The sequence below is a fragment of the Sinohyriopsis cumingii genome, chromosome 1, assembly GCF_028554795.1.
Source record: "Sinohyriopsis cumingii isolate HCF-2022 chromosome 1, ASM2855479v2, whole genome shotgun sequence".
Taxonomy (NCBI): domain Eukaryota; kingdom Metazoa; phylum Mollusca; class Bivalvia; order Unionida; family Unionidae; genus Sinohyriopsis; species Sinohyriopsis cumingii.
Genome location: NC_142961.1, coordinates 87,228,246 through 87,253,298, shown reverse-complemented (window position 1 = coordinate 87,253,298; position 25,053 = coordinate 87,228,246). Strand labels below are relative to the sequence as shown.

General features: G+C 32.7%; 1 protein-coding gene across 1 annotated transcript in view; it reads left to right on the top strand.

Moving 5' to 3' along the window:
- LOC149807292 (axotactin-like) overlaps positions 1-25,053 on the top strand; it is a 228,898-nt gene that overhangs the window by 99,236 nt on the left and 104,609 nt on the right. Inside the window, exons 7-12 of the mRNA XM_089964906.1 lie at positions 2,612-2,766; positions 6,482-6,807; positions 12,993-13,129; positions 17,345-17,469; positions 19,751-19,984; positions 22,691-22,925. Of these exons, the coding sequence (XP_089821032.1) occupies positions 2,612-2,766; positions 6,482-6,807; positions 12,993-13,129; positions 17,345-17,469; positions 19,751-19,984; positions 22,691-22,925 (1,212 nt within the window). The remainder of the gene's footprint in view (positions 1-2,611; positions 2,767-6,481; positions 6,808-12,992; positions 13,130-17,344; positions 17,470-19,750; positions 19,985-22,690; positions 22,926-25,053) is intronic.

The following is a 25,053-nucleotide window of genomic DNA, read 5'->3' as shown; positions in this document are numbered from 1 at the left end:
GTTTGGAGTCCAGTCTTACCTTATCAACACCACAGGAGTGCACATGTTAATCCTTTTTAGACACCTACCTTTATCTCTTGCAGCTCTTGAGTTATGTGTGTAATGGACAATTCTGTCTGCAATAAATTTGCAGATTTTTTGGGGATAGGTGAGATCACACCCCAAACCACACAACATGACCATACATAATTGGGAGCTGATTTATTAGACAATGTTTAATTTGGTTTATTTTGCATTCATTATTATTTAAATATATTTGTTTCCCCCCCCCCAATTTCATTAACCTTTTATTAATTTTTGCTTATTGTATTAGACTTGTGCAAATGCTGTTGCTTTCTAAAAAATAATGTCCATATTTTAATGAAGCTTTTAAAGTCTAGAATAAATTATTTGTTTCTTGTTTTGTGTTTCAAAAGTACAGATTTTTATTTTATTTTGTTCATCCATCTTGATAATGTAGGTTTGTTCACCATATTACTTTGATAGACTTAAATGTCTGGATCTGAAGGTATATTAAGTGCCTTAATATTTTCATTTCATCAAAATTCAAGATCACAAGTGAACATGAATTTAATGTTTGTTCTGAATCTGCACATGTTAAAATGATGCATGATAAACATGTACATCATCAATAGAAATCAATAGAACATACAGCAAAACTTCTTTTGAAAGACCACCCCTTCTGACAAAATATCATGGTCTCTTATGACAAGTGGTCTTTAATGACAGATCATAATGCTATATAATCAATACACATATAATAAATACACATGTGCATTGTGAATCTGGTCTCCTGAGACAGATGGTCTCTCATAACAATGGTCTTTTAAAACAGTTTTAACTGTATTCCAAAAATCTTCTTGTTACTGTCTTCTGAATCTAGATCACAATTAAGTCAGTGGTGATTCATTTTTTCATGGGGATTTTTTTTTACCAGAGAGCATGTCATGGCTTTAATTAAAACTCATATCTTCAAAAAATCAAGTTTATGAGGACTCATTTTTTTAATGAAATTTAGACAGTTAATAGGATATCTTCTGTATTTTGTAGACCCTTGTGAGTGATACCTTGAAAACATTATCCAGGAATTTTTTAAAGTTTCATTTGAAATAGGCACAAATGTAAGATTCTAGGAATAACATGACAAAAATTATGTGAAATTTTCTTCAGTGAATTCCATGTAGAGGTGACTACTGTGTAATTTTATGTTTTTATTACTATGATTTCAACTGGCATGATGTCCTTATTGGACATTATTTCTGTCTATACTCACTATTAAGTAAAGTCAAACTGCAAACAACAAAGACCCTGCTGGCATATTATGCACTGACAGATAAGGATTTATGTTTGTTCCACTGATTACTCTTTGAAAACTGTATAAACTCTGATCTGCTGGCACATGATGTGGTGGTAGATCTGGTTCTATGCATTTTGCATTTGGACTTGGTTTATGAGTGAATATATATATATATATATATATATATATATATATATATATATATATATATATATATATATATATATATATATATATATATATATATATATATATATATATAAAATCAGTATTAACAAGTTATTGAACTGTTGCATCAGTGACATGAATTAATACTCAGGTAATATCATAACATTTATCATTGCTAGTTACATCACCATTTTTCTTTGTCCCGTCATAAGTAATGAATATTACGTTTTGGTACTGTTCATCTTTCCATCCATCTGTAAGTTCTTTATCATTTGCTTGTCAGCCCTGTGATGGAGATATTTTTAAAACTTTCCACCATTATTCATCAATTTTTTTGGGCCTGTTTGTCTCCTTTTACACCCAAATCCCAAAGTTATCCAAGTTTTAAGTTCATCTGTTACCCCATCTCCTGAAAGATAAAACCATAGACTGACCATTTTTCTAACCTTGAATTTTCAGGAATTTTGATAATCATGATGTGATCATATGTGAAACATTAAAAAATATGGGATAAAATTTATTTAAAAAGGATGACATAAAAATATTAGAACCAAAAGGATTATTATTTATAAATGCTTGAATTTATATGGATTTTGCCATATTCATCACAAAAACTTTCTGAGCATCAATTTTCTGGGGTGTAAATTTTTCATTAACATTTTATTCATGTTGTGAGAAACAGTATTTGTTGTATATTGCACATAATTCTGACGAACAAATTAAAGAAATTCTGTTTTTATAAAATGTAGATTTATATCTAAAATAAGGACACAGATTTAACCAGAGAGATTAGAGATCTAACAGCACTCACTTGTGAGCTGCCATGCATCAACCTTCTAATTCACTTAGTCCTTTTGTCATCGCCACAAAGAATAGAACAAGGTTGAGGAAAGGGTTCAAAAAGCAAAGGAACCAGCTTTCTTGGCAAGCAGAGATTAATAATCATCTAAACGTAAAAATTCACTGGATTTCTATTTAGAAATGTAATATACATAAAATTATAATTACAAATTGATATCTGTGTACCCAATACAGAAGAAGTAGCTTATTTCTTGATCCCATGTTACATGTATGATAGGTCATACAAATTACATTTACTTAGAATGAAATGGGTTAAGGAGTTATAATTTCTTTGCATCTTCACAGGTGGCATAACCTGACTATCGTCCATGAGAAAAGGTTCATCTATGTCTACCTGGATGGACGGGAATTGTTACGCAGTTTCACAAGAGAAAATTATCACCTTGGTCTGGATCCAAAGGTGTACATTGGAGGGGGAGATAACTTTGTGGTAACCAGAGGTACAGTGCTGAAATGTTGAATTTGCATAACCTTTCTATTAATTAGACAGATTTTGTTATTTTATGTAGTATGTGGCTCAGAAGATTGAATTTTCCAAAAAACACACATGGAACATATTTGCATTGCCAAATAGAAGTGTGAACTCTGGGACCTAGCATTCCACGCCAAGTGCTTTATCAATGGATTGTCTGGCTAATCCACAAAAAGCAGCACTTGAATTATATCAAAAAATGCAGGGACAATAGCTCAGACCAGCAACCATTATGATGTTATGATCATAGATGGTAGAACATATTTTCTTTCTTTCTGTTTTTTTTTTAGGACATATTGGATCCATATTTTATCAGACTCAAGATTATTCTTTGTTTGCTTTTTTTCAAGACAAAATTATGTGCCATTTTTTTTCATGTCTCATTTGGAGAAAGGGGAATGAATATTGGCATTATTATCAAACCAAGGAAATTACAGTACATACATGGTTTTAAACTGGCCCAATTGCAAACAGCATTGACATTGATCAGCAATCACATAATGCTTAGACCTGTCAACTTGTGTGGGTTACCTGTAATTTGCAATTATTTTTTTTTTCAGTGTACGGCCATACAACCATTTTGTACATTTTTTCTTATAAAATTTTACGTTTTAAAAAAAAACATTTACAATTTATTATGTAAATCCCAGACATAATTTTTTTTTTACAATTGAGCATGATCCAGATTCTTTTTAGCTTTGCACAAGCAAGGTGGGGATAACTCTAATATGCTTTGGAAAATAAACATTTGGCCCAGAGATCAAAATACTTTTTTTGTACCATACCCTGTCTTAAAGTGATAATGTCTTGCACAGAATTATTGGTTTTTATGTCACGTAAAACCACAGATCTTGCAATTATGTGGCCTTTTTAAACAAAATTTAATATGAGTAAAGGCACGACAAAATATTTAAATTGCATTTTATCCTTTTATTCTGCCAAAGACGCACTCTATCACTACACATACACATACATATTTAGAAAGAGCAACAATTTAATGAATTTTTATAAGGTATTTTGGAAATTTGTTTAGCTGATGCATGTTGCCTATAATTAAATTTTGAATTAGTGGGTCAGATTTGTAATTCAAACAGTAGGATGCAATGTCAGCATGAAGGGAGTAGTACAGATACTTAGTGATGCCATTCTCATGGCTAAAAAATATGTTAAACTGCAAATTTGTATTAACTTTTTTACCATATAGAAAATTCATAACTTTTCAAACACAAGATATGCAATTTTAATAGAAATGATCACCAGCTTGTGAGGCATGAACTTCTGGACTGCAACTTTGGTGATTTTTTAATTTTTAGATTTCAGTTTTTTAACAGCTTCTTGCATAATATCTTAGGGTTTATGGGGAAAAAATATAAATATTTAATAATGAGACCATGACAAATCTAAAGAAGTTAATATTACACCTTGAAAACGTGTTTTTCAAAATACCTTGCACATAGCTTTTTATTTACTAGAAGCATAAAATAAGCAGTGTAATATAAACAATGACGCCTGCTGCATAGACTTTAAACTCCTGATTACATTTTGAAAAGTGCAAAGGTTGCATGTGTTGCATATAATATGTTTGTGTTACAAAACACTCAAAATCAAAAGAATAAAATAAAATAAAGTTTCAGTGATGTAAATAATTATGAAAATGTTTGTAAAATTAGTTAGTGTGTGGTATTTGTAGATTTAAAACTGTTGATCTTGTATAATGTATGAATACATTTTTTCATGTAAGTTTTTTTTGGTCTTGTAAAGTTTTTATTGGTCTAGCATACAGGTTTTCATCTCAAGGGGTTGACAGGTATGCATAATGTGCATGCAGATCAGGGTCTATTATTTTTGTTTTGATGGTTACTCCTAAGAAACTGCAATGATATAAGCATACATGCCAACCATAATAATAATAATAATAATAATAATAACAACAACAATAATAATAGTAATAATAATGCTTTATTTATAGAGGGTGACTCATTAGTCCAGGACTATTCTCCTTTGAGGCCCTCTAAGGAGAGTATAACAATGCACAATATATGAAGATAGCAATAATTACTGTTTATTTTAACATGTTTGGTATTAAAATACTAAATTCCATTATCTATTAGAAGCACATAAATGCTCATGATATCTCTTCTTAAATACTCTGATATTTTCAGCAGATTTTACATGTAATGGAAGCTTGTTCCACATAACTGTACCAGAGTATTGAAAACTCTTTTTAAATTGTTCTGTCCTTGGTTTTGGTGCTAGAAGGTTTCACTGTGATATTATTCTTTTAGTGTAATCATTACACTTTTTTTCACCTAATTATGTCTTCCACTTGCCTTTTTTATGGATTATGCTTATTTGGTACATTAAAATAGAAACTAAAAATAAAGAAAGAAAAAGTTGAATGTTTATTTTTATTATCATCTCTTTAATCATATCCATTTGAGAATATTCTCAAAAAGAAGACTCCTGCATAAGAGTGGCATACAAGTATATTTGCCCATCCTAGACTTACATGTGGTTTCCTAATTTTCTATTTATAACAAACTGTATATGACACTATTACAAAAAAAACAGACTGGTTTCTTGATTTTGAAAGTTTGCCTCACAGTCATGAAAGTAGCAATGTATTTAGTTAGTGGACCAGTCTATACTTTGAAAGAAAATGGTGCCAGATGTTATGCAAAGAGGCTTTATTGATGTGGCTAATGGATGTTATATAAATGAAAAATGTTACATTAGATGGATCTTTTAAACTTAAAAACATGTCAGATCAGAAAAAGGACAAATCCTTTGCGCTTTGCAAATTTTAAAATAAGAATATGAGAGTCATTTAATAGTGCTCTGACTGAGCACATTGTCATGCATGTAGAATTTATGGACTTGATTTTATGATAATTTAGTGAAAGTTAGACATGTAGACTAGTTAAAGTGAGTGTCAGATATAAATAACTTGCCAGTATGTTTTGTGTTTGTATTATGGAACTAATCCACAAGAACAAGAATTTTAACTAGCGGCAGATCCAGGTTAGTAGCAAAATAAATGTACATTTTTCATAGTGCTTTGTGTTTTAATGGCATGTAATATATAGATTAAACTTTTTCTGCTCAGATAACACAATTGTACCACTTAAATGAGCAATAATTATTCTTGTATACTAGGGGATTGGCATGTACATGTAACCATATTACATAATTTGAATAATGCATCATTTCTGGTTGAAAAGATTCCAGTGCATAAATTCTTGATATATAATGACAGTATCATGGTGGGTAATGAAAATGGCAACAAAATGCTGAACATACTGTACAAAAATTACATCAGATTAACTGGGTGCCTAGGCATTGTAATTCAGGTTGAATTTTTACATCTAAATTAGAAATTGTTTGACAATGGCATAAGCTAACTTTTGAAAAGAAACAGCAGAATTATCCTAACTTATTTTATTTAATGACCTGATTTACTGTCTGGGAATGTTTCATTTTCACCTGTAAGCCTTGCTGAGGGTATATTTTTGAAAACAAATAACAAAATATGAAACTCAAAAACAAGAACTCAAGTCGAAAAATCTATGGTTTTGATATGTATACTTCAGCCTCAACCATAGTTTTAGAGTCATTAGTCATTAGAGTCATTAGTCATTAGAGACAAAAAAAAGTTAAAATGAGCAGTGGCAAATCTCTTCCAGGTTTGCAGGTGACTAAAAACTTTGTTGGCTGCCTGAGGAATGTATATATCAATGATGTGTCTGTATTGTATGCCCTGTCGGATAAAGATAGAAGAGCCCAATACCATGGGGGAAGGGCAGGTACCCCTCACTACACCTGTGAGGAGGTGATCAACATTCCTATATCTTTCCCAGAAGCGACTGCAATGCTCCTCCTTAATGTAGAAACACAATACACGCTTGATGTTGAGTTTGACTTCCGTACAGTTCGCCATGATGCCATCCTGTTCTATGCTGAACTTTTAGATAGAGACATTACAAATGGATACGACTATGGCTACGTAGAGGTAAGTTTGTAAACGATAGCGTTTATGCTTTAATGTTTTAGAAACAGCAGATCTGGGTCTCTGTGGTTTGCAGTTTGACTCATCTTATAAGTGAATGTATACAGTAAATATTGCCCTTGTTAGAACATGCAGGTAAATGATAAATGTAATCAAATCACACACAGTATAAAAGGAGCTCAGACAAAATTTCTGCAGTAGAAAAATAGTAGATCATTTATTCATAATTTGAACATTTAAATGTCTGTTTGTTTGATGACCTGTTATCCATTATCTGTCCATTAGCACAAGTTTGTTATTGGTATTTCTTCTAGACTGCTTAAAGGATTGCAATGAAATGTTATGCACACTGTTATGTAATTCTGTATTGTATGTTTAACTTTTATCCATTACTGTAGATTGTAAGTGTCATTTGTAAACAAAATATTTTGTTAGGTGTTAAGGCTCTAATAAACAGCAAAAAAAGAAAGAGTGAAAACAACAGACTTTGAAAAAATTAACAAATAACTTATTTCCCTGGAAAAACATTATAAAAAATGAAAAAATAAGAACTTACGGTTTTAAGAATCAAATCCAAAAATAATCCAAGAATAATCCACAAATTAAAATATTGAAGTCCTAGCAATGAAATGTTCTAATGAATTAAAGTTTGAGTCCCGAGAAAAAAATCCAAAATGGAAGACGATGATGTATACTAGAGCTGATGTTTACACTCCTTTGTGAACCAAAGAAAATAATATTCCATTGTTTGAATTCTGAATAAAATTTAAATAAATGTCTTTGTCCAAGAATTCTGTATGAGCACTCAAATATTTCCAGGAAAAAGAATTAATCTTTTGGAATCCAAATAATTTGAATAAAAATTAAATTGTAACTCCAACTGACACAGCAGACACTTTCCAGTGTAAAGAAAAAGCCCCGACTGAGAAACATCTCGATTATACAGTAACTTGAAATGCAAATCAGATTCCCGGATGAGGAACAACTCTCCCGAATCTTCAAGAAGTATTTATGTCTAAAAGAATGTAGTCCCAGTATGACTTGACAAAAGCCAATCATTTTACTCTAAGAATAAGATAAAAATAAAAAGTTGTTTACTTGTCTCAGTGATTTTTGAATTAAGGTCAGCAACTAGGTCAGCTTTAGGTGTTTACAACTGAAGAGTCAAGGTCAAACTAGTTTCTGAAAAAAATATCGAGTTCCTAGTAAACAAAACTACATTATTTTGACATGTATTGAAATTATAAATAAAAAGATTTTAAAACTTACAAATAGTTAAATAAATCAAATATACATAACAAAAACATTATGAAGCTAACATTTTCCATCATTGTGGATTGTACTTTAAGACAATGTAAACATGTTAACATGCCTTTTGACCTTAGAAGGTTCTAGAAGGCATGCATGCTTCTTATCTTATTTGTAAGTTATAAGTAAGTTGTTTACTGATATTTGAGTTCAAGGTTCAGCCTTAGAATGTTCTAGAAGAAAACTTGTGTACAAATTTGACGAGTAAACATGACACACATCCTGGTCATCTTATTATATAAGTTTGAAGTAAATAGAATAATTTCAGTTCAGAAATCATTGTTAATTGTATTCAGATATAATTTGAGAGGAATGGTTAGAAATTATTGATTGGAATTTCTAAGTGCACATTAACATTTTGGACTAAACCATTATTTTGGGATTATTGGGAATTCATTCAAGGATATTCTCAATTGTGTCACTGAGATACATCAAGATTGTTGGCACATCAGCTCATTCAAGACTATTGGCACATCAGCACATTCAATACTTGAATTCGGAACACTCTTTACTTTTGGGCTATTGATAGAACTTTTAGAATTATTTGAAATTTAATTCACAATAATGTTAGTTCCTTTTAAATTTTCACTTTGTATTCAAGGAAAATAAATTATTTGTTGAATTTTACTGATCTTATTGGCTTCACTTTTTTTCTGTTACTTTGTTTAAGACCAGAGTCATAACTACATATTAAACCCAGGATCTAGTTGGTCCTAAATGAAAATGATACTGCTTCCAAAGTGGTAAACTCAAAAATATTATTGCTGCTTCTTCTCAGTGGATGGACAGTCAGCCAGGGATTTTCTCAAAAGAATAGTGATGTCTAGTTCATTCTAATTAAAATGTTGTTTACTGTATAAGTTGGGACACCATAAATTAATTTAGAAAGTGCACTATACACCTCTCCCTCAAAAACTCGCACACAATGGTATCCGCAAACATTGACTGCACTTTAAGCGAGGGAGAAAGTTACCAAGGGACCTCCAAAAATTTAAAAACATCTGCTTGAATATTAAGAAAACTGTGAGGGGGGAGTTAGGGGACTGGGCTGTTGAATGACTGAATCCTCATTTTACAATCATGTTGATATTAATTGTTAATAATACACTTTTTCTAATGAAGTTGTTCATTATTAGACAGTAACATTTATTTTCAAAATGTCCAACATGTGATGTGAAAGATTGCTCCAGCTGGTTTCAACAACCATCATATGTATACAAAAACATCTGTGTATTATGTCACTGCTTTTTGTTTTGTTGATTAGTCTGGTTCCCGGAGTGGTGTTTAATAGTATCCTGCCAAATCAGGAGTCTGTTAGCAAGGAACTAGACTAACTGTTGATACATTGCCAAACAAAATTCCTTTTTCTCAAAAACAAGCAACATTCGAAACTCAATTTTTGATTTGTTCAGTTAGTACATTATTGATGTCATGATTTCATTGGAAGTAATAGTGAAACTTCTTACCATCCTTGAGGACATCTCTTAGTGCCAGTTCATGAATTCTCTGAAACTCACTGAAGCAAGCTCTTTATTTTATGAAGTATTCTTTTAGCTTTGGTTCCTTGCTATCTTTGATCACATTTATGAATGAGTCTGTTAATTTAAGGTAGTTTATGTTACATACACAATACTATTTTTAACAGTGTTTGATTGATCCGTGAAGTGAGTTCACCTGACATATAACCGGGGCTGCTAGATTTTAAGTATGTAGGATTTGCATGCCTTTTGACTTTTCTTTTAATCCACCTCCTTTATTTGATTCAAAAGACATAATTAACATGATAATACAAAGGAGGCTTGCTTTTAATGCAGTGCAACACTACAACAAATACTTCCGTCAGTCAGTTATCCAAACAGTCGGCACTAAATCAGGTTCTAAGAGAAATGCTTGCAGACATAGCTGTTATGGTAGATTGACACGTTTTATGGCTAAATACACTTTGCATTTATGATGATTATACTTAAGAGGATCTAAAAGATAGAATTAAAACAAAAATTTCACTTAACAAAAATTATTTGTATCTAGGTATTAATCTACTGCCTACACTAGGCCTGACATTTTAATTGATTTAAATTTCCTTGAATATCTTTAATGATGGTGTATAAAGAATCTTATTAAAAGTTGATAATTTTAAAATGTTGATTAAAATTTTGAGGTTCTATCTACCGTTTTTGACTATAAAACAAGCAATATATCAACGTTTTAGTTACCAATTTTGATCCTGCTTCTATTCAAGTTTTAAGAAATAGGGATCACTTTTTTTCTTTCTGGTTTTAAAAAATGGGATTCACACCTGACCCCATATTATAAGCAGGTTTGCGAGTTATCAGGGCGTGAGTTATTGAGGGAGTGGTGTATGTTCTTGAACAGATCGTGGTTTTTGAGTCATAAGTTTTGGGACACTTTTTCAATCATAATATTGATGCTTAGCTGGCATAATGGTTAATAAGAGTATTACCTGTAATATATAAAAATGAAATATTTTTAAAATTTCATCTCTGAGAATGCATTAACACTAATAAAATTAAAAAACTTCAGTGTTTTTCACACCCTTCTTCCTAACTGCGTACATTTGAAGAACAAACTTTTGTAAATCTAGGAGTACTATTAGAAACAGATATTTGCAGTATGTACAAACTATTTTAAAATTAAACATTTTGTATGTTACTATGTCCCTATTCCCATCAAGAAATGGATTTTGACCATAGTATGCACAGCATTTAATTATGGTATTCATTACACAATACTAATATCTATGATTATCTGGATTTTAATAATTTAAAATATTAAAATTAATATTATTTGCGGCATCATGGAGTGTTCATCAATGTTGTTTACCCTCGGTCGTTTACTAGTAAGTATATTGCTTCCATTTTTGTGCAAGTCAGAACAATTCGTATTTGTATTATATTTTGTGTTTTGCTGTGTTTGATGCAATTAAAATTCTGATTTGATTTATATTTGCCTTTTTAGTAAGTCCAGTCTGATTCCCAAGTAGTATTTCCTTTGTTATCTGCCAGCACAAAGCCCTTAGCTTGTTATGGCAGCACTTGCTTTGTTTTCTCAGCCCTTTGACTGAGCAGTGAATTTGATACTAGTTCAGTGCTAATTAGTCCTATATTCTTTTAATAGTTTATTTGAACTTCCTGTGATCATGCTGCAAAACCTATTCATTTGTGGCATATGCTTTAGTAGAATTCACAGAATGTATGGTGACAGTGTCACTTACAGTCCAACTTTTCCATTGGTTCAATTTTATTGTCTAAATTCCTGTGAATACTGGTAAAAAGAAAAAAAGAAAAATATGGTTGGCTTCCCTAAGTCAGCATACTTTGTATATAAAATATTGGCATATTTTAAAGATATATAAAGTGAGCAATTGATAGCCCAAGTTGAAACAATAGGTTTATTTCTCTCTACCAGGATTTTCTTAGTCACCACCCAAGCTTTTATTGTTTACCACCTTGTTATCATAATTGATATAAGCAGGCATTGATGTCTGCTTTGTACAAAAGCATGCACAGCATTATCTTTAAGAATACTTTTGTAACCCATACTAGCAAAAGTATTGTCTTATGTATTTAATAACTTTTATCATGAAGTATTGTTATATTGTTAACCTAGATATAATATACTCTTGGTTATTTTGCACCATACACCATTTCATGTGTGAATTTCAGGTGCTGTGAAAGCAATTGTTTTATTCTCCGTCCCTTTCCCTGGTCTTGTATGTGATTTTGTTGGATCGAGTTTTCAGTTTGTTAACATGTTGAAACACTTGAGGAGAACCAAACACAATTTTTTTGTAAATTGTCACATCAATAAACAACATGTCAATGTTTTTACTCAATATAAATGATAGACACTATGGATGTACATGCTTCATCACAGTGTAGGATTTAGGCTACTGGTTTCTTTTGCACATATATTGCATATGAAAAACAAAATCTTAAAATAAATAAGGCTGGTTTCTTTCAGTGTGTTATCAAATAAGCATTCTATTTACCTACTTTATTCTAACATGTTGGAGCAGGGAGAGTCAAATTCAACACAATTTGTTCGTGTCCATAAGCTCTGGGAAATATGATTGATCTTGGTAACAAAAGGTAAGGAAATAAATCATGTTATCTTGTCCCATGATAAAACAGTAAATATGGTATGTGACATCCATTATAACTCCTATGTAAGCCATCATAAAAATAATGATATTGCTGAACAGAGAGACATATCAACATGGAGCTTTCATCAGATGGCTTCTTAAGATGTCCTGTGGGTCTTGAATGAAAATGTTGCTGATCTGTCATTCAATATGGCCACCACCATCTTTAAAATCTTGTTATTGCTTCTCATTCTGAATGAATGGTCATATCAACGTGAAGTTTTCACAAAATACTTTTCATGATGTCTAGTTGATCCTACATGAAAATCACGTGTTCAATATGGCCACCATGACAGCCATCTTGATTTTATTGTTTTTATCACTCAAGAATATCAGAAGTGGTTTCAACATTCAACAGTAAAAAAGAAGAAACAGTATTCTCTTGTGATCTTGCAAATTCCTTTCAGACATTTGAGTGTCAGTCCCCTCAAGGGACTCTTGCATTGTTTAACATGTTTCAGAATTCAAATATAGTTTACATTTATTTTCTGCACATTACGACTGAGTAATTCAAGGTTACCCTGCAGAAATATGAGCTACTCCATGTTACTGTATGTAAAATGATCCACATGTGTACTTTTTTTTTAATTACAAAAATTAGATTAATTATTTTTCACAACGTAAAATATTTGCATAATTTTATCAAACTTGAAATGCTCAAAGGAACAGAGTACCCTTGTAAATATTTATGACTGTTATGATGATTTTTTTTTTGCAGGTGTGGGTTTATCAGGGCCGTCCCATGTTATTGTTTGTGCCTTCCACCAAGACAAGTGACAAAAATGAGAATCTAACCATTCCTTGCTATGTTAACAACAATGACTGGCACTCCCTCCAAGTCACCTTCAAATACAGGTGAATTTTTACATATTACTTTAATTGTTTACACAATGACAGAATAAGAGATCTTCATTTTTTTGAGTTATGTATATAATTTTCTTTGTATATCCCAACTCCCATATTCTATGGAAAGTTTTTCTCCATATCCATTTGTTTCATTATATTACATACAGCTCTATTCATCTGTCCATTACAAAATCACAAAAAGATTGTTTTAGCTTATTGACATATATTCTATCCTTGTATATAAGCATGCATGCATGTGTGCCTTACATGTGTGCATGCATGCATGCATGTGTGCATGTGTGTGTGTGTTTGTGTGCTTAAGCATTTTCTGATGTGTCTATTTTAGACTTGCAACTTTGCCCATTGAATTTTGAAAAAAAACTTTCTTTAATTGTTTCATATTTGCAGGGTCATCAATATCCATATCCTGTCAGTCATACATCCTTTGTCATCGCTTGTTTGCCATATATATATATATATATACACTCACACATATACACATGTATATATATCTTTAAAATTAAAATCTCATCCCAATTTTCTTATATCTGGAAAGGGACCAACCATTTATCAGAGATGTGTCAGGTTTTGACACCGAGGTATTCTTTTCCATGTCTATCTGATTTTTGAAGTTATTATTTTTTTTTAGGTTTTTAAAAAATAAAAGTACAATACTCTTCTTGTGTTATAAAGTTCATTTTGCTCTCTCTCTCTCTGTCTCAGTCTGTCTCTCAACACTCAAGTTGAAAAGGAAATGGACAGTAATGTGAAATGTGACCTGGGAGTCTAATAATCAAGACCTTCACACAAGAGCTGAACTTTCAACATAGTGAAAATCTTTCTTTTTCTTTTTGTTTTCTCATCAGTTTCATTTCATTTTGTTTCCTTTTTACAGAGCAAGTTTCAGAGGTAGGAAAATGAACATATAAAGCTTGTTCTTTTTTGTTTTTCTCAAACATTTGATAATGCAGAAGTTATATAGTATGTTAAGATTGTTGCTGAGTAATCTATTTTATTTAAAATATTTTTGGCACTTTGCAATTACAGTGTACTAATTATCATTGAAAACCTCACAACTATTGCTCTACAATTTATAATCAATGAGAAATAATTATGTTAATTTTTGGTAATAATGACTTTCAGGCCTCTTAAATATACAGCTCCACTCAAAACAATACTTGACAACCAATGCCACTATCATACATGTGTACTGGACACAAAAGCTTCCGTCCAGTGTTGCAAACTCGCATCAGAGTTCATACTGTTGTTTATTTCTGCCTCACTTGGAGGTAAAGATCAAACAGCTAATTTGGCGTGGTAACACATTGGCATTTCTCAGCTGATGTTTCATATGTAATCAAAAAATAGTACACTACTACGTCTAGAGAAGACCCAAACCAGTGACTGATAATATTGCTTTCCCTGATGATATTACATCTGTTTGGTAGGTCATTGACAGTTGTGCTCAAACTAGTTGAACATTAGAAGATGTATTAAAAGTAAGATTTTTAAACAACTTGAGTTGTTGTTGTTTCGTTGTTGTTGTTTTGGGGCTTAACACCATTTTTCAGCACACGATAGGTTATACATGGCGGCCAGTGTTAATGGTGGAGGAAGAACCTGGGAAAACCCTGGAAAGAACCACCGACCCATGAGAAGCTACTGGCAAGCTTTCTCACATACCCACATTGGCTGAATCCTAGACTCGAACCGCCGCAGACAGAGGTGAGATGGCAGTGATCCGTAACGGAGAGCGCTTTAGACCACTCGGCCACTTGGGGCCCCTACTTGAGTTGTAAAGAAAGATATTTGAAAAATAGAAGTTCTGTCATATATTAAAGAAGGCGTTAATTGTAAAAGCTATTAAAAAAAATCAAAGACATAATGTATCCCATACTATTAATGTACATTCAGTTTGCATGTTTATAGATAGTAAAGGAAAGTTAAGACATACATAAGATTTAAAAGTGAAGGTGGCAAAAATAAAATTTTATGTACCGGTATTACGATTCTAGAAATAACTCTACAAGTCGTTAAATCCATAAATGAAATCCTAATGTTATCAACCATATATTTTATTTTGAAAGAAAAATTTATGTTCATTCATTTTACATGGTGTGATGAAAAAATAGAACCCACTGCAGTCAATGACAAACCTGCAGATGGATTTTTGTGTCAGTTATTACATTTGTCACATGTATCAAGATACTTGTATTTGTCAAATTTATTATTGCAAGCAACAGTAATTGCTTCTAGATGTTTACATAAAAATCAGTAAGACATCTGCCTTCCAAAAATTTCAAATGAGAAAACTAGTTGTCCGTTAATTTGACTTCATTACATAAACAGTATTCTCTTCACCCTAAAACATGACCAATATAATTGTTCTACATCATGACAATTAGTATTTTACCTTCGTAATTAAAACAGCTCCATAACATTGATTTCTTTTAAAAAAATGAATGCTGTATTTAGTTGGAGAAAAGATTCTGCCAACAATATTATTTTAAAAAGCCTTTTAATCCTTTCAAACACTAACATTACTTTTTGGTTGCTATGCCAACCAAAGTAAATCTATAATTATGTATAATTTTCAGTATGATTAGTTTTGCTTCCTTATCAATGAACTATATGTGATTAGACTTATATTTTAAATGGAGAAAATTTGTGAATAATAACACTGCATAAATATTGCATCATCCAAATAATTTTTGCAACATACCGAAATTTAGAGACATGTTTGAAAATTTTAATTATCTAGAATAGGCCTTATTATGATAAACAGTCGGTCCCTTTCCAGCTTGTACAGTTCTACATTATGATATGTAGACAAAAATTATCTTCGAATTTTTGTCACAAAATACTTTTCCACCCTTTTTCTCTATTTGGTATCTTTGATTCAAGACAATATATAGAGCTAAAGCCCTTTATTTGTATCTTTGAGGTAAGACAATATATAGAGCTAAAGCCCTTTATTTGTATCTTTGAGGTAAGGCAGTATATAGAATTAAGGCCCTTTATTTGTATCTTTGAGGTAAGACAATATATAGCATTAAGGCCCTTTATTTGTATCTTTGAGGCAAGGCAGTATATAGAATTAAGGCCCTTTATTTGTATCTTTGAGGTAAGACAATATATAGAGTTAAAGCCCTTTATTTGTATCTTTGATTCAAGACAATATATAGAGTTAAAGCCCTTTATCTGTATCTTTGAGGCAAGGCAGTATATAGAGTTAAGGCCCTTTATCTGTATCTTTGAGGCAAGGCTGTATATAGAGTTAAGGCTCTTTATCTTTATCTTTGAGAAAAGGTAATATTTAGAAAGATTCTTCAGAGAACACCTAAAGGTCAATATTAGTGTCTGGCTTGATGCTGAAACAGGTAATTATTGACGTTTCTGTCACACCACTCTAAGTATACCATTAATAGTAACCTTATGCTTTTTTAACTTATTTTTTAATTTGCATGAACTAAACCCTTCACTTTTTGTCATGTTACAGCATTAATTCCCCACTCAATATATTTCTGCTGTTAATTTCTATAAAAAAGACAAAATAATGACTGCTTGGCAATCTAAAATTTGCATTGACCACTACAATTTTCAGGTAGGTTACCCTGTGGCTGCTAAAGCTGCATAGGTACTTGGAGCACTGATGAGTACTCTGTTCATCTTAAATAAAATTTATGAAACTAGTTGAAGAATTTCCCTCTTTTGCTATCCTTGCATGAATTAAACTCATTCATTGTGTTTGATAAACTTTAATTGAGCTGAGTACACATTTACTCTCAGTCTTTTGAAAATTGCATTATTTTAGCTAGAAATTCAATCAATCATTTCTAGTGTTACCTATTGCAACATCACATTATGATGTATTTACCTAAAATGACATTCCTGGCTTACATTCCATGCTTATGGAATATTTGTAAGGGAGAATGTGCCTCCATTTTCAGTAGAATTTTCCAAAATTTACAGAAAATTTAACAGGAAATTCTTGATTAGCTTCAAGGAGATTTACAGTTATTCAGACTTTGTTTTGCCAAATGTTAGAGTCTGAATCAGAGAGACTCCTAATGAATCTAGGAGATATCATGTGTCTAATCCTGCAGTGTTTTGCATTTTTTTATATACCAGTATGCTAATTGGTATTAGGACAAGCTGACCAGTTGACCAGTAGGCCAACTTGTATTGAAAAAGTCATCATTTAAAAAACCTGTATAATTCCAGAGAAGCCAGCCTGAAAGTAGATGGGATGACAGTGGCTACTCCACAGTACCACAGAAATTTAGAGATCTTTGGAAAAATTGTTATCGGCTCCAGCCTAAGACGTAACAGATTTAAAGCCTGGACAGGTATTTAAAAACTGCACCAGTTTTTGGGCAGTTCATACTAGATCTTGTAATAGAGAATCTGTAATTCTGATAGGAAGGTAAAATTTACTCTTCCATGTCATCAGAAAATATGGCTATCAAGAAAATGAATTAATGCTCAAGTTAAAGGTGTGAAATTATGAGAAAATTAGATTTTTTCATTTTAATTGATATGAAAGTTAGAGTGTAATTTGTGATTGAAAATTGTAAAGAAAACTTGTTCTTCTCATCTCAGAAGACTACATCAGTTACACTCATCAGTTGCTAATACAGCTTACATGCCCTGCTACATTTTCTAATGGGCTACCAATGCCACTAGTAAAAAGAGTTATGTAGTACCCAGTACTTTTCCTATGGATTAGTAGAACTATTATTTATACTGCCCAGTTAATGCTGTGTACGCATTGTGCAGATTGTAACAGATATCTGTCATTGATGTTGTGCGTAATTGTATGATTTTGTCTGCAATGGGCTAGTTACCTGATCATTTGATTGAAATGAACATTAGTGAACAGTTAAAGTAATGTTCAAGACATTTATATCTTTCAATTCCATTTTGGTTAAAATACAATAATTCACCAAGATCTTTAAAAAGCAAAGATAACTAGATGTAATCTAGGATGGCAGCATAGCTTTAAATGATGTTCACCTTCCCACATGATGTAAAACTCAGTCTCAAAAACAGAAGAAGAAACATGTACACTGTGTACCAATGTAGAGAAAGTAGGTGGATGAAAAATAAACATGTACACTGTGTACCAATGTAGAGAAAGTAGGTGGATGAAAAATAAAGAGTCACAAAATAAAAAGAGTTGCATGTATAGGATTTAAAAGCATATCAGCACAATCATGGCTATACAGTGCAGAGTAAGTTTAGGTATGCAAAAAATGACAAGTAGAACAAAGTTCGAGCTAAAAATGAGTAAAAGTCTTTTGTATTATAAACTGAACTCCTTTTTAAAAATCCAAGAATTTTGTAGATGGAACATCAAGGTTGCATTCAAATTTCTTCTCATGAAAGAATCAAGAAAGGTGTGTTTCTTTCTTTATTGTGTGTGCAGCTATGTACTTTGCATGTAATTATGCAGATAATAGTAGGTCCACAAGGAGGATTTGTTCCATGCAAATAGTTGTGTCACCCTCATTAAAGAAAGTCTTTATTGTTATTATCATTATTGTTATTATTATTATTATATTATTATTGACTGCTCTTACTACATGCAGAAGAGCATTGTGTTAGGCTTATTCTAAAGTCTAGAGTCTGCAGGCATTTGTGATACTGTTATATCAATTAGCCTTGCCTTCTTCTGTATATGCTTATAATAATAATAATAATAATAATAATAATAATAATAATAATAATGATGATGATAATAATAATGATAATAACAATAGTAATAATAATAATAATAATACCTTTGCTTTGATATCTCTTTTAATTATTTAATTTCCCCTTAACCATTTCAGGAGGTTGTATTTAAAATTATCATTTATGTAATATTTTATTAAAATACTTTGCATAAGAAACCTAAATAATTATTCTCTCTTATAGTGATTTGCATGTTGATCAGCTTGAAACATCTTTTAACTTTACCTCTACAGCTCAAACAATTTCCCTGTTTTCTTAAATTAGAGATGCAAGATAAACCTGTACCTTTTTATTTATCTGTGCAGGACATTCCAGTACAGTGGTCTCTTGTTATAATGCTCCCTTAGTGTTGTGCCCCACCCTCTTGTAACTTGGGCATTGTTCTGAGTCTCATTCATTCGATTTGGTTAAATTTTGTTTTATTGCTAGTTAATTTATACCATTTTATTTTGTTGTACTTGGATAATGAGGACCAATTATAATGTAAGTTCAAATTGTTCAAAACCCAATTTTTGCATTTGTATGCATTGTTTTCTTGCAACATTTGTAGAATACATCTCATTAGACAGCATCTACACAGGGCTGGCAAGAGGTGGGGGCAACCAGGATATATCCCCAGGGCCTGAGGCATGTAAGGGGGCCTTGGTCAAATAACACTTTTTAATTTTATAAGAGAATTTTTTTTTAAAAACAAGAACTAGGAGAGGCCCGGGTGTTTCTTACCTCAGGGCCTGTGATTGCTCTCTACAGCCCTTCATCTACACATATTCCATGGGTAAAATATTTGATTTCTGTGTACAGCTTGATAAGGAGGAAGTAGTATATTTTATATTTTGTTCCTAATTTTGTATAGAACACATGCAAATATAATAAGAAGCCATGTTTAATTGATAGCTGAAGGATTTGTTGGGTGCATTAGAGGACTTGTGGTTCAGAAACAGGCTCAGGATCCACTTGATATGATGGAATCTGAAGGAGTTAATGGACTGAAGTTAGACGGCTGCCATATTGTGAACTACTGTGAGGAAAATGATATGTGTGAACATGGTGGTCGATGTCTGTCTGACTGGAATGGAGTTACTTGTGACTGCACAAATACGCCGTACACGGGGAAAGCATGTCATTTTCGTAAGTTCACTCATAGCATGTCAGGTGATTGAAAAGCCTCATAGACAGTCTTTTATTTATAGTTTGAAGGATAAAGTCAGTAAAGACTCATGAATTGCTCTGTGGAGCTACTGCACATAATGAATTTTGGTTCAACTTGGGATAACATTTAAAGAATTGTGAATCAAGATCCATAGAAGAATTGTTAAGTTGTAACAAAATCACTCCTGCAACTACTTGTACAAGGTATTTTATAATTGTAAAAGTGCAGAATGTAATTAAATTGTCCATTTTAGCTCACCTAGCTGAAAGGTCACCTGAGCTTATCGCATTTCCCATTGCCATCATGCATCATCCATTGTCTGCGCATGCTTACATCAACAATTGCTAAGTTACACTTTTTAAACACACGAAAAATTTTGACCAAATTTGGTATTCTTGTCCAAAGATCATTTCAGTAATAGTTAGTACTTTAACAAGATAAAGAGAACAAATAGAGAATGAATCTGAAGGTTCATTTCGGTGTGTTGAATATATTACATACCGGTGGTGCTCCTATTTTAATGGACACTATACTCCATAATGACTTATGTAGATATGTTACTTTGTAGCATGTGCATAGAATTAAAAACCCCACTCCTTGCCTCTGTGCTTTTCTCAAAGTAAAACTATGTCAACCTGGACTTATGAAATTTGTTTTTGTTGGGCTTTGCTGACATCATATTGCTTACTGAATTGCCTTCAGAAATTATTCAAACCTGAACTCTGTTCCAGCAGGTGAAAAAATCATGCTTTGCTTTTTATATATGGAGTAAAATTCAACTTCAAAGAAACATTGCCACTGTTTACAAACTTGTAAATAATCTTTACTATCAGTACATATGGCTTAAACATTCTCATTCGAAGCAGTGATATGTAATAACTTTTGTTTTTCAACACACTTCTTGCACTGCTTTGATGTACATATAATTTAAAATGAATTGGGTTGTTCAACTTTTTTAAATATACCTATGCAGATTAGCACAATGGGGTCCCCAACAGTAATCTTCAAAGGAATTAACACACCACCCTAACTATTGTCAGTCAGTTAAGTAAGACATGAAATGGTGTTTTTTTTTATACCTTGCCTTTCTATTGTTGTATACGCTACCTCCAGGGTAGTTTTACATGAGCTCTAATCAGGACTTTTTACTGTTTATATGCTACATGTTATGGCATAGACTAAAGTGATGATTTGTTTTCTGTTATAATTACTAAAAATCATGTTCTTTGAAACAAGACCATGTCAGTTGTTGTGGGCAAAAAAAATCATGTTTTCATGACAGTGTGTGTTATGGCAGGTATGCATCTCGTGTTTGCTGATGATTGTTCCCTGAATGCCAAATCCAAGTCTACAAAAGAGTATGGAAAACAGCCTCATCTTGTGACAATTTTGGTCCCACAATCAGTATCAAGAAGACAGAGGACATGCACCAACCTGCATGGTGAATGGTCAGACTCTCCTGCCAGTGGACAAGTTCACCTACCTCAGCAGTACACTGTTGCATGCAGCCCACATCGCTAACAAATCCAATGTCAGAATTGCAAAAGCAAGTGGGCCCTTTGGCAGACTACACACAAATGTGTATGAGCACAGAGGCATCAGTGCGCCAAAAAAAAAAAGGTCTTCAAAGCCTTGGTGTCACTGACTCTGTTATATGTATGTGAAACCTGGATGGCTTGCAGGTGACAAGAAGCTGAACCATTTTTACATGGGCTGCCTGAGGAACTAATGAGGACAAAATGGCAGGACAAGGTCCCAGACAGTGAGGTTCTTACATGGGCAATCATTCCAACCACAAGCTGCTGATAAATCACAGATGAGATAGACAGACCATATCATCAGGATGCCAGATGACTGATTACCCAATGAGATTTTCTGTGGCAAGCTGAAGGAAGGAACATTATCTCAGGAAGGTCATAAGAATCACTTCAAGGACTCTGGGTCAAGTCAACCATGAACCACTTCAGCAGTGACCTTGAGTCATGGGAAGATCTTGCACAGGATTGTTACACCTGGACATACTGGAGCTACATTGTTAACTGAGGAGAATTACATAGGGATGAGTAGGAATAATCTCAGAATTGCAGTACATTCTTGGTTGATCAAGCATCCCCAAGTTGTTTCACCTGTCCAAAGGTGTCACAGACAGTTCTGAGCACAAATTGGTCTGATCAGCCATTTACAATCTCACACAAACAACCAATTTTTCTTAATTTAAATTAAATCTCTTTTGGAAATAGATTATTAAATGTATACACGGCATGAGAGACGGTGAATGTCAGGGAAGGGGACCAACACTTGGCATTTATAGAACAGGTTTTGTTGACATTTACATTTATTAGAACAAGAAATAGGAAAAAATAAAAAGTTGACCCAAAGAACTAAATTGACTATAATTTCATGTTTAATATACATAAATATATTAGAGCAACATGTAACTGTTTTGGTGATCTCTGTTTTGCACTGCTGTCCGACAGCATCTTTACACCTTAATCTTGGTCTCAATATGCTCCTAGTATGGTAGGCAGGTAGAACCATAATGGTCTGATTAAAGAACGAGAAAAGGGTTTGTTAATGATTGGGAAAAGAGAGTTATAATCATGGTAACCTGTGTATATTCCCAAAAATATTCTTAGCTTTTTACCATATAAATCAGTACAACACTTGATGCCTCTTTTTTTCAGCCAAATATAGACAATCTTGTGAAGATTACTTTCAAGCTGGAGTTAATCAGTCGGGAGTGAGACTAATTGACCTTGATGGCAGTGGACCAATTAAACCTGCATATGTGGAGTGCATCATGGGATATGAATATAATGAGGAGAAATATGGGAGAACAATGATCACACATAATTTAGAACTAAACACAACAGTTCGAGGGTATATGCTACAAGATATGAGAAAAGTCATTGAATACAGGTTAGAACCAAGGACGTCAACTGAGGCAGCTTAAGGGTGTTTTATGTCTGCACCTAATTGGGGCAGCTAGTGTGGTATTATCTGCCACAGCTTTTTTTGGCAATTATTTTTAATACAAGGATAATAATATTTTGAAAGAGAGCACAAGGGCAGAATATACCAAAATGCCAATATTTAACAGCAAAATATTATATTCTTGTGAGCATTCATTAAGTTCACCAGACCCTATCTACTTGATCACCTTACCATCAAAGTAGCAGCCTCACAAACATTTTTATTTGATAAGTTTATCTGTTGGCACAGTGTGACCCTGCTATAGCATGCTCTGTTATAACACGAATCTGATATAACACGACTGGGGCATGGCTTGTGAAATTTCATATGCATGAATTTTTCTTGTGCACTAAAAAAAATTCTTTCTTAAAAGAACGTAAAATAACAAGAGAAAAGTTTATTATCATTTTGGGGAAGAGATCGTGTATGAGACAATTGTGGCATGGTTCATGAAATTTCATATACATGTATTTTTCTCTTACATGAAAAAAATGTTCATCTTAAAAGTACAAAAAATACAGTTTAAAATGTTTATTCAGGGATCATGCTAGGCTTTGCCAATGTCACAAACTGCAGTTTATTTTCCTTATTGGTGACAAAATATACCATCTGGTGATTTTTTGGGGTGACATTGTTGGCTGTTTAAGCTTGTATAATGGGTTTGTAGTGGAGAAATTCAGAGGCGCGTGAAAGGAAGCTGCAAATTTGATATAAAATGCACTGGAATCTATCTCCTTGTTACATAAGCAAATCCTTTGTTCATTTCAACAAGCAATCTTAATAGTGAATTGTTATGTCATAATCCGCTTACATCTGGCTTGAGTACTGTATGCCGTGATACTCTCCAATAGTCATCCTACCAGAACTAGTTACATTCAACTAACCTTTGAAGGCAGGAACAGCAACTGCCACAGTTGACTAAACATGACTAATTCCCTTTTTCTTTAAAAGTTTACCAAGAAAAAATAGTTTTGCTGAAAGTTCAAAACAAAACTGACTACATTTGAAGCACCAATCATTCTGTACAAAAACTAAGCAAATGAGAAAAAAATCAGTCTCAGTCAATGTTCTGCAATTATTTGATGTTGACACCACAATAAGAAACAGGCATTTGTTTGGTCTTCCAAAGTTATCCTTTAATGATAACTTCAATAACACTTGCACTCTTCATCAAAGAAATCTGACTACAATCTTCAATAAAAACAAAGAACCTTTCATCAAAGGAAGTCAGCACCAAACTTGAATAAAAGCAATAAAATCTGATGGATTGTTGCATTTTCCAGTGTGACTAGAAAATGTTTATTGTGCCGTGAAAGTTTCCTTTTCGCAGACAAAAAGTTTATGCTTACCATCATTTTACCAATGGTGGCATAAATGAAAATAAAATTTCCAAAAATCTTTTTAAACCTTAGATATCTGGCCATCAAGTTAATTGAAGATTGGATATCTCGCAAAGATTTTTTAAATTTTTTTTAATTTGTTTACATGTTTTCATTTTCCTATGAATAGCCTCATCCTCTGGGTAGCCTTGGCAAGATGATAGCTGTCTCCAACTGACCAAAATCTAGACCAATTTAAGTACATCTATGCGGGGCATATAAGCAACTATAGGCATGTGCTACTGGTGACAATATGATAGTGATTTGTTTTGTGTCAATTGGATATAGATCAAACAAGGACTCCCATTTTATATATGTGTTATTTGTGTTTCCTAACTGGATGTCACTGATACATGAATTTTATCATGTGTGGCCTTACTTATATGCATGTACTTAAGGGGTTATGGACTGTACTACACAAATGTAAGTTCTCAGTGTACAAGTGCATTTTATATTTGTGTGTCATCATTTAATCTAAAGCATGTATTATTTTGCCAGCTTTTATTACCCTCCCCTCTACCACATGGGGCCTCTTTTGGGTACCTGCATCATTTTCTTCAGCTAAGTGACTTCATTGGTTATAACATGGTTTGGCTGACATCACAGTCAAGTTCTGTGGACCCCAACCACCATGTCATCCTGGGTCATACTGTGCTAACTCACATAGTTTCTCATTAGCTAGCTTGTTGAGACTG